Genomic DNA, 10,827 nt, shown 5'->3' on the forward strand with positions numbered 1-10,827 from the left:
TCACCCTCACGGACTGAACTTTATTATCAATGCTTTCCTGTTTCTCCCCACTGGGAAGCAAAATTGCTTCAGGCATCACGTGGTCGGCGAGTACGCTGCAATAGGCGCGTGGTGCGCAGGCGCAGCGGTAGGCCACGGAGGGGGGCGGGACCTTCGCGTGGCTCCGCCCTCCTCTGACGCCGCTGCGCGTGCGCGGACAGGGGCGGGAGGTGAAAGGTCAGCCACGCGCACCGGAAGTCAAGACTCCCCCCCCCCTTGGAAAAGCGGATGTAGAAAGATGGCGGCGGCTGCCATGGCGACGCGGCCTGTCTTCTGTCGGCGGATGCTGTCGCTCCTCATGAAAAGTTGCGAGGGGAGCAGGATCCGGAATGAGAGCGGGAGCTCGGGCCGGGAACGGGAGGCGGCGGAGGGCCGGGACCCGGGGTCGGGCCGCTTGACGGCCGCTAAACTGGCGGCGAAGCTCCGGCGGGAAGCGGAGGCGCAGGCGCAGCCACAGGTAGCAGCAGGCGGGCAAGCGGCGTCTGACGTTTTCGCACCGCCGGGTGGGGCAGGCTCTGACGTCGTGACGTAATTGGGTATGGACATCGTGGCGTCACCGGGCCTTGACGTCATCGGGCCGGGACCTGAGGGCGTGACGTCTACGAGCGAAGACCTGGCGTCGTGACGTCATTGGGCCGGGTGCCTGGGGTCGTGACGTAAAATGGAGAGGGCCCTCAAAATGGCGGTAGCTCCACGTGATGTTTAACAATGGAAGAGGGGCCGGGAAGGTGCTGGAAGATTCTGGAAAGGCTGATAACCTGGAGGGCATGAGGTCATCCCGTCATGGCTGGACGCCCCTATTCCCAACACCTCTCTCTCCTCCCCCCGCCCCCCAAGAGGGTGAAGTGATGGATTTGGGGGGGGGGTTTGGTGGACTTTGCCCCCGGGGGTCAGGGGTCATGGTCGCCCCCGACGACACCAATAACGATCCTGAGAGGACCTTCCGACCCTGTACCCGCTCCAGCGCCGAGACCGCCTCCTTCCACCTCCGTAACATCGCCCGTCTTCGCCCTTGCCTCAGCTCATCCGCTGCTGAAACCATCATCCATGCCTTTATTACCTCTAGACGTGACTATTCCAACGCACTCCTGGCCGGCCTCCCACATTCCACCCTCCGTAAACTTGAGGTCATTCCAAAACTCGGCTGCCCGTGTCCTGCTCGCTGACCTACATGGGCTCTCGGTTAAGCATCGCCTCGATTTCAAAATTCTCATCCTTGTTTTCAAATCTCTCCATGGCCTCGCCCCCCCTCCCTATCTCTGTATTTTCCAGCCCACAACCCCCCCGAGATATCTGGGCCCCTCTTGAGCATCCCTTATTATAATCGCTCCACCATTGGCGGTCATGCCTTCAGCTGCCAAGGTCCTAAGCTCTGGAATTTCCTCCCTAAATCTCTCCGCCTCTCTACCTCGCTTTCCTCCTGCAAGATGCTCCTTAAAATCTACCTCTTTGACCAAGCTTTTGGTCATCTGCTCTAATATCTCCGTATGTGGCTCGGAGTCAATTTTAAGGAGCGTAGAAGCAGGAGTGGGCCATTTAGCCCCTCGAGCCTGTTCCGCCATTCAATGAGATCATGGTTGATCTGTGACCTAACTCCATATACCCGCCTTTGCCGCATATCCCTTAATACCTTTGGTTAACAAAAATCCATTAATTTCAGATTTAAAATTAACAATTGATCTAGCATCAATTGCCATTTGCGGAAGAGAGTTCCAAACTTCTACCACCCCTTGTGTGTAGAAGTGTTTCCTAATTTCACTCATGAAAGCTCTGGCTCTAATTTATAGATTATGCCCCCTAGTCCTAGACTCCCCAACCAGCGGAAATAGTTTCTCTCTCTACCCTATCTGTTCCCCTTAATATCTTGAAAACTTTGATCAGATCACCCCTTAACCTTCTAAATTCTAGGGAATACAATCCTAGTTTGTGTAATCTCTCCTCATAATTTAACCCTTGGAGTCGGGGTATCATTCTGGTAAACCTACGCTGCACTCCTCCAAGGCCAATACATCCTTCCTAAGGTGTGGTGCCCAGAACTGCTCACAGTACTCCAGGTGTGGTCTAACCAGGGCTTTGTATCGCTGCAGCATAATTTCTACCCCTCTGTACTCTAGTCCTCTAGATATAAAGGCCAGCATTCCATTAGCCTTTTTGATTATTTTCTGTATCTGTCCATGACATTTTAATGATCTGTGTACCAGCACCCCCCAAGTCTCTTTGGACCTCCACTGTTTTTAGCTTTTCGCCATTTCACCTATTCTATCCTTTCTAGGTCCAAAGTGAATGACCTCACATTTGCCTACATTGAAATCCATTTGCCACAGTTTAGCCCATTCACTTAATCTATCAATATCTCTTTGTAATTTTATACTTCCATCTACACTGCCTACAATGCCACCTATCTTTGTGTCATCGGCAAATTTGGATATGTGTCTTTCTATCCCATCATCTAAGTGGTTAATAAATACGGTGAATAGTTGAGGCCCCAACACAGAACACTGCGGGACACCACTACTCACATCCTGCCCATTAGAGGACCTGCCCATTATCCCTACTCTCTGTCTCCTGCCGCTCAGCCAATCTCTGAACCAGGTCAATAATTTGCCCTCAATTCCGTGAGCATTTAAGATGCTCCTTAAAACCTACCTCATTGACCAAGCTTTTGGTCACCTGTTCTAATATCTCCTTATGGGTCAAATTTTCCTCCACACATTGCTTGCAAAGCATTTTGTGATGTTTTTCTACATTTAAGTGCTATATAAATGCTCTGTGTGCGGGGCTCAGCCCCACACCAGGTGAGATTTGCTCACTTGGGACTAGGCCGGGGATGGAGCCTGGGCCTTTCCTGCTCTGTGCCACAATGGGCAGTGCCCCTAGCCCCAGAGCTCCAGTCGCTCCCGCCCGTGTTGAGGTTTAATACCGTGCCAGTGTTTGCTGATAGCAGATCTTGCTTTTGTTCCCCTTGCCTCCAGCCCGAGGAAGTGCAGACGCCCTTGTCTCGCCGAGTCCAGGAGCTGAAACGCCTGACCCAGCCCCTGCAGCGGGTACACCCCAACGTGCTCGCAAAGGTCCTGAGGAAAGGGATCCTCCTTCACAACGAAGAACTGGCCGTCATCGACAAGCCCTACGGGGTCCCGATGGAAGGTACGAAGCCGAGGGCATCAGTTCCCGGGAGTGATTTATGGGACAGTGTAGAGGGAGCTTTACTCTGTATCTAACCCGTGCTGTCCCTGCCCTGGGAGTGTTTGATGGGACAGTGTAGAGGGAGCTTTACTCTGTATCTAACCCGTGCTGTCCCTGCCCTGGGAGTGTTTGATGGGACAGTGTAGAGGGAGCTTTACTCTGTATCTAACCCGTGCTGTCCCTGCCCTGGGAATGTTTGATGGGACAGTGTAGAGGGAGCTTTACTCTGTATCTAACCCGTGCTGTACCTGCCCTGGGAGTGTTTGACGGGACAGTGTAGAGGGAGCTTTACTCTGTATCTAACCCGTGCTGTACCTGCCCTGGGAGTGTTTGATGGGACAGTGTAGAGGGAGCTTTACTCTGTATCTAACCCGTGCTGTACCTGCCCTGGGAGTGTTTGATGGGACAGTGTAGAGAGAGCTTTACTCTGTATCTAACCCGTGCTGTACCTGCCCTGGGAGTGTTTGATGGGATAGTGTAGAGGGAGCTTTACTCTGTATCTAACCCGTGCTGTACCTGCCCTGGGAGTGTTTGATGGGACAGTGTAGAGAGAGCTTTACTCTGTATCTAACCCGTGCTGTACCTGCCCTGGGAGTGTTTGATGGGACAGTGTAGATGGAGCTTTACTCTGTATCTAACCCGTGCTGTACCTGCCCTGGGTGTGTTTGATGGGACAGTGTAGATGGAGCTTTACTCTGTATCTAACCCGTGCTGTCCCTGCCCTGGGAGTGTTTGATGGGACAATATAGAGGGAGCTTTACTCTGTATCTAACCCGTGCTGTACTTGCCCTGGGAGTGTTTGATGGGACAGTGTAGAGAGAGCTTTACTCTGTTTCTAACCCGTGCTGTACCTGCCCTGGGAGTGTTTGATGGGTCAGTGTAGCGGGAGCTTTACTCTGCATCTATCCCGTGCTGTCCCTGCCCTGGGAGTGTTTGATGGGACAGTGTCGAGGGAGCTTTACTCTGTATCTAACCCGTGCTGTACCTGCCCTGGGAGTGTTTGATGGGACAGTGTAGAGGGAGCTTTACTCTGTATCTAACCCGTGCTGTACCTGCCCTGGGTGTGTTTGATGGGACAGTGTAGATGGAGCTTTACTCTGTATCTAACCCGTGCTGTCCCTGCCCTGGGAGTGTTTGATGGGACAATATAGAGGGAGCTTTACTCTGTATCTAACCCGTGCTGTACTTGCCCTGGGAGTGTTTGATGGGACAGTGTAGAGAGAGCTTTACTCTGTTTCTAACCCGTGCTGTACCTGCCCTGGGAGTGTTTGATGGGACAGTGTAGAGAGAGCTTTACTCTGCATCTATCCCGTGCTGTCCCTGCCCTGGGAGTGTTTGATGGGACAGTGTCGAGGGAGCTTTACTCTGTATCTAACCCGTGCTGTACCTGCCCTGGGAGTGTTTGTGTGGACAGTGTAGAGGGAGCTTTACTCTGTATCTAACCCGTGCTGTACCTGCCCTGGGAGTGTTTGATGGGACAGTGTAGAGGGAACTTTACTCTGTATCTAACCCGTGCTGTACCTGCCCTGGGAGTGTTTGATGGGACATAAGAACATAAGAAATAGGAGCAGGAGTAGGCCAATCGGCCCCTCGAGCCTGCTCCACCATTCAATAAGATCATGGCTGATCTGATCCTAACCTCAAATCTTCTATCACTCTCCATCCCTCCTGAACCCATGTGATCTCCCGGGAGAGGCGAAAAACCAGATAAAAAACCCAATGGCCAATTTGGGAGAAAAAATCTGGGAAATTCCTCTCCGACCCATCTAGGCGATCGAAACTCTTCCAGGAGATCACTCTGTCCCTATATTTTCTACAGTACTTACCTTCTGTAAAGGCGATCTCCACCCCAGCCAGGAACAGGAATAGAACCATCTCCTGAAATCTAACACAGAATTAGAACACAAGAAGTAGGAGCAGAACCAGGCTACACGGCCCCTGGGCCCGCTCCACTACCCACAGGGCCATGACCATTCTGAACCTAGACTCATGTCCAATTTCCTGCCTGCTCCCCGTAACCCTTAATTCCCTTTACTTCTAGGAAACTATCTATTTCTGTTTTAAATTTATTTAATGATGTAGCTTCCACAGCTTTCTGGGGCAGCAAATTCCACAAACCTACCACCCTCTGAGTGAAGAAGTTTCTCCTCATCTCAGTTTTGAAAGAGCAGCCCCTTATTTTAAGATTATGCCCCGTAGTTCTAGTTTCACCCATCATTGGGAACATCCTCACCGCATCCACCCGATCAAGCCCCTTCACAATCTTATATGTTTCAATAAGATCGCCTCTCATTCTTCTGAACTCCAATGAGTACAGTCCCAATCTACTCAACCTCTCCTCATATGACCACCCCCTCATCCCCGGGATTAACCGAGTGAACCTTCTTTGTACTGACTCGAGAGCAAGTATGTCTTTTCTTAAGTATGGACACCAAAACTGTATGCAGTATTCCAGGTGCGGTCTAACCAATACCTTGTATAACTGCAGCAATACCTCCCTGTTTTTATAGTCTATCCCCCTAGCAATAAAAGCCAACATTCCATTGGCCTTCTTGATCACTTGCTGCACCTGCATACTAACTTTTTGAATTTCGTGCACCAGGACCCCCAGATCCCTTTGTACAACAGTACTTTCCAGTTTCTTGCCATTAAGATAATAACTTGCTCTCTGATTTTTCCTGCCAAAGTGCATAACCTCACACTTTCCAGTATTGTATTCCATCTGCCAAATCTCTGCCCACTTACTTAGCCTGTCTATGTCACTTTGCAGGTTTTTTATGTCCTCCTCACTCACTACTTTCCCTCCCATCTTTGTATCATCTGCAAACTTTGATATGTTACACTCGGTCCCCTCCTCCAAATCGTTAATATAGATTGTAACGAGTTGGGGACCCAGCACTGACCCCTGCGGAACACCACTAGTTACTGATTGCCAGTCTGAGAATGAACCATTTATCCCAACTCTCTGCTTTCTGTTAGAGAGCCAATTCTCCACCCACGCCAGAATATTGCCCCCAATCCCATGATCTTTTATCTTGAGCAATAATCTTTTGTGTGGCACCTTGTCAAATGCCTTTTGGAAGTCTAAATACACTACGTCCACTGGTTCTCCTTTATCCACCCTGTATGTTACTTCCTCAAAGAACTCAAGCAAATTTGTCAAACATGACTTCCCCTTCATGAAACCATGCTGAGTTTGTCCTATTAAATTATGTTTATCCAAATGTCCCGTTACTGTCTCCTTAATAATAGACTCTAACATTTTACCAACCACAGATGTTAGGCTAACAGGTCTATAGTTTCCAGCCTTCTGCCTACTACCCTTTTTAAATAAGGGTGTTACATTAGCAGTTTTCCAATCTGTCGGGACCTTTGCTGAGTCCAGGGAGTTTTGGAAAATTATTACCAATGCATCCACAATCCCTACCGCCACTTCCCTCAAGACCCTAGGATGTAAGCCATCAGGTCCAGGTGATTTATCTGGCTTAAGTCCCATTATTTTACCAAGTACCACTTCCTTAGTGTAGAGGGAGCTTTACTCTGTATCTAACCCATGCTGTACCTGCCCTGGGAGTGTTTGATGGGACAGTGTAGAGGGAGCTTTACTCTATCTAACCCGTGCTGTACCTGCCCTGGGAGTGTTTGATGGGACAGTGTAGAGGGAGCTTTACTCTGTATCTAACCCGTGCTGTACCTGCCCTGGGAGTGTTTGATGGGACAGTGTAGAGGGAGCTTTACTCTATCTAACCCGTGCTGTACCTGCCCTGGGAGTGTTTGATGGGACAGTGTAGAGGGAGCTTTACTCTATCTAACCCGTGCTGTACCTGCCCTGGGAGTGTTTGATGGGACAGTGTAGAGGGAGCTTTACTCTGTATCTAACCCGTGCTGTACCTGCCCTGGGAGTGTTTGATGGGACAGTGTAGAGGGATCTTTACTCTGTATCTAACCCGTGCTGTACCTGCCCTGGGATTGTTTGATGGGTCAGTGTACTCTTTTGTATGGACACTTAAAACAAATAAACTGTAACTAATAAAACTTTATGGGAAAGTGTAATCTTTTGGTTTGGGTGTTTAAACGAATCAACTGTAACTAATAAAACTTCAATTAAATTAAAATTTGATTGGCCGGGGTGATGATGCACTCCAGTCCCCGTGGCGCCCACCGGTCGTGGAAGGCCTCCATCTCCAGGGCTACCCGGGCGCGAACATGGCCGTGGAAGAGAGGCAGGCTATCGGGCCGAGCGACCCCTCGACCGCCCGCTGCTTGGACCAGTTAATGTCCACTTTGGCCAGGCCCAGGAACAGCCCAATGAGGAGGTCCCCTGACCTGCACGCTCCCCTCCGCACTGGGTGACTGGGGACTGAAGTGCAGCCAAACATCAAGGAGCAGCCCCTTCCAAAAATGGAAGAGGGGCTGCAACCTCTCACATTCTATATATGTGGAACACAGAATCCTCCAGGCCGCAGAAAAGGCAGGCGCATGGGACAGTGTAGAGGGAGCTGAGAGTGGCAGACGAGTCTAACTATGGCGGGGGTGAGGGGGGTGGCGGGCGAGTCTAACTATGGCGGGGGTGAGGGGGTGGCGGGCGAGTCTAACTATGGCGGGGGGGGGGGAGGTGGCGGGCGAGTCTAACTATGGCGGGGGGGTGAGGGGGTGGCAGGCAAGTCTAAAACTATGGCGGGGGTGAGGGGGCGGCAGGTGAGTCTAACTTTGGCGGGGGGGGTGGCGGGCGAGTCTAACTATGGCGGGGCTGAGGGGGTGGCGGGCGAGTCTAACTGGCGGGGTGTTGGCGGGCGAGTCTAACTGGCGGGGTAGTCTAACTTTGGCGGGCGAGTCTAACTTTGGCGGAGGGCTGGCGGGCGAGTCTAACTGGCGGGGGCTGGCGGGCGAGTCTAACTTTGGCGGGGGGGTGGCGGGCGAGTCTAACTATGGCGGGGGGGATGGAGGGCGAGTCTAACCTTGGCGGGGGGGGTCGGGCGAATCTAACTATGGTGGGGGGTGGGGTGAGGAGTTGGCGGGCGAGTCTAACTATCGCCAGGGGTGGGGAGTTGCCGGGCAAGTCTAACTATGGAGGGGGGATGAGGGGGTGGCGGGCGAGTCTGACTATTGCGGGGTGGGGGGCGGTGGGCGAGTCTAACTATGGTGAGGGGGTGGCGGGCGAGTCTAACTATGGCGGGGGGGTTGGGGAGGTGGGGGGCGGTACCGGGCGAGTCTAGTTATCGTGGGGGGGGATGGCGGGCGAGTCTAGCTATCGCGGGGCGGTGGCGGACGAGTCTAACTATCGCGGGGGTGGGTGGCGGGCGATTCTAACTATTGCGGGGGGGTGGCGGGCGAGTCAAACTATCACGGGGGGGTGGTGGGCGAGTAAATATCGCGGGGGTGGCGGTGGGCGAGTCTAAGTATCGTGGGGGTGTGTGGCGAGTCTTAACTATCGTGGTGGGGTGGCGGGTGAGTCTCAGAATGACGTTTGTGTCTGTTTCCCCATCTCTCTGTGCAGCCGGTCCCAGGACGGGCACCAGTGTGCGGGATGTGCTGCCCATCCTGGCCAAGATGCTCTACGGGATGAAGGCAGAGCCTCTGCACATCTGCCACCGGCTGGACAAGGACACCAGTGGCGCCATGATCCTGACGCGGGACGAAAAATCGGCACAGGCCCTACACCATCGGTTCAGATCACACCAGGTCATCAAGAAATACTGGTAGGAGCAACGAGGTATAGAACTGAAAATAACCCCCTCCCCCCTCCCCCCCGTCTCTCTGTGTCTGTGTGCGTGAGTGTCTGCCTGCGTGCAGGCGTCCGTGTGCGTGTGTGAGGGTTATAACGGTAATATCCCCTGTCTCTCTCTCTCACAGGGCTATTACTGTTGGTGTTCCTGTGCCATCCGAAGGCGTCATCGACATTCCCATCATCGAGAGGGAGGTCAGCAGCCCGAGGAAACATTTTAAGGTCAGTGAGTGACTCGCCTCCCTCTACACTGTCCCATCAAACAGGGCAGGTACAGCATGGGTTAGATACAGAGTAAAGCTCCCTCTACACTGTCCCGTCAAACACTCCCAGGGCAGGTACAGCACGGATTAGATACAGAGTAAAGCTCCCTCTACACTGTCCCATCAAACACTCCCAGGGCAGGTACAGCACGGGTTAGATACAGAGTAAAGCTCCCTCTACACTGTCCCATCAAACACTCCCAGGGCAGGTACAGAATGTGTTAGATACAGAGTAAAGCTCCCTCTACACTGTCCCATCAAACACTCCCAGGGCAGGTACAGCACGGGGTTAGATACAGAGTAAAGCTCCCTCTACACTGTCCCATCAAACACTCCCAGGGCAGGTACAGCACGGGTTAGATACAGAGTAAAGCTCCCTCTACACTGTCCCATCAAACACTCGCAGGGCAGGTACAGCACGGGTTAGATACAGAGTAAAGCTCCCTCTACACTGTCCCATCAAACACTCCCAGGGCAGGTACAGCACGGGGTTAGATACAGAGTAAAGCTCCCTCTACACTGTCCCATCAAACACTCCCAGGGCAGGTACAGTACGGGTTAGATACAGAGTAAAGCTCCCTCTACACTGCCCCATCAAACACTCCCAGGGCAGGTACAGCACGTGTTAGATACAGAGTAAAGCTCCCTCTACACTGTCCCATCAAACACTCCCGGGGCAGGTACAGCATGGGTTAGATACAGAGTAAAGCTCCCTCTCTCTTTCGCAGATGGCCTTGTCTCCTTTGTTCCGTGTTGGAGATGTCGAGGGATCGATGGTGAGAGTTCGTCAGAACCGCGCTGCTCACAGTGCCGTGACAAACTACAGAGTTCTAGCAAACTTCGGATCCATGGCGTTGGTGGAGCTACAGCCAATCACAGGTAGGAACGTGCGAGGTAAGGGATTCCGAGAGAAGGAGTCCATTCAGTCTCTCACCCACACTGTTAGATCAGGGATTCTCACACCAGGAGTCCATTCAGTCTCTCACACAGACTGTTAGATCAGGGATTCTCACACCAGGAGTCCATTCAGATTCTCACACAGACTGTTAGATCAGGGATTCTCACACCAGGAGTCCATTCAGATTCTCACACACACTGTTAGATCAGGGATTCTCACACCAGGAGTCCATTCAGACTCCCTCACACACACCGTTAGATCAGGGATTCTCACACCAGGAGTCCATTCAGACTCCCTCACACACACTGTTAGATCAGGGATTCTCACACCAGGAGTCCATTCATAAGAACATAAGAACATAAGAAATAGGAGCAGGAGTAGGCCAATCGGCCCCTCGAGCCTGCTCCGCCATTCAATAAGATCATGGCTGATCTGATCCTAACCGCCAATCTACTATCACAGAACCATCTCCTGAATCTAACAGAATTAGACACACGAAATAGGAGCAGGATCAGGCTACACGGCCCCTGGGCCCGCTCCGCTACCCACCGGGCCATGTCCGATCCGAACCTAGACTCATGTCCAAATTCCTGCCCGCTCCCCATAACCCTTAATTCCCTTTACTTCTAGGAAACTGTCTATTTCTGTTTTAAATTTATGTAATGATGTAGCTTCTACAGCTTTTTGGGGCAGCATATTCCATGGACCTACCACCCTCT

At 52.1% G+C, this 10,827-nt stretch overlaps 1 protein-coding gene across 1 annotated transcript; it reads left to right on the plus strand.

Moving 5' to 3' along the window:
* The first annotated feature begins 242 nt into the window (after positions 1-242).
* On the plus strand, positions 243-10,208 carry LOC147081225 (pseudouridylate synthase RPUSD4, mitochondrial-like). Its single transcript, XM_085980880.1, has 5 exons — positions 243-496; positions 3,012-3,183; positions 8,720-8,921; positions 9,076-9,169; positions 9,939-10,208. Exons 1-5 carry the CDS (start codon positions 278-280, stop codon positions 10,206-10,208), a joined length of 957 nt encoding a protein of 318 aa, XP_085837006.1. The 5' UTR covers positions 243-277.
* The last annotated feature ends 619 nt before the right edge of the window (positions 10,209-10,827 follow it).

This window comes from Somniosus microcephalus, unplaced genomic scaffold, assembly GCF_052327205.1.
Source record: "Somniosus microcephalus isolate GS21.2 unplaced genomic scaffold, FLI_Smic_1.0 scaffold649, whole genome shotgun sequence".
NCBI lineage: Eukaryota > Metazoa > Chordata > Chondrichthyes > Squaliformes > Somniosidae > Somniosus > Somniosus microcephalus.

Coding starts and splice junctions, on each gene's coding strand:
- LOC147081225 (XM_085980880.1), top strand. CDS start 278: ATGGCGGCGGCTGCCATGGCGACGCGGCCTGTCTTCTGTCGGCGGATG. Junction 3,184..8,719: donor CTACGGGGTCCCGATGGAAG/GTACGAAGCCGA, acceptor CTCTCTGTGCAG/CCGGTCCCAGGACGGGCACC. Junction 9,170..9,938: donor GCCCGAGGAAACATTTTAAG/GTCAGTGAGTGA, acceptor TCTCTTTCGCAG/ATGGCCTTGTCTCCTTTGTT.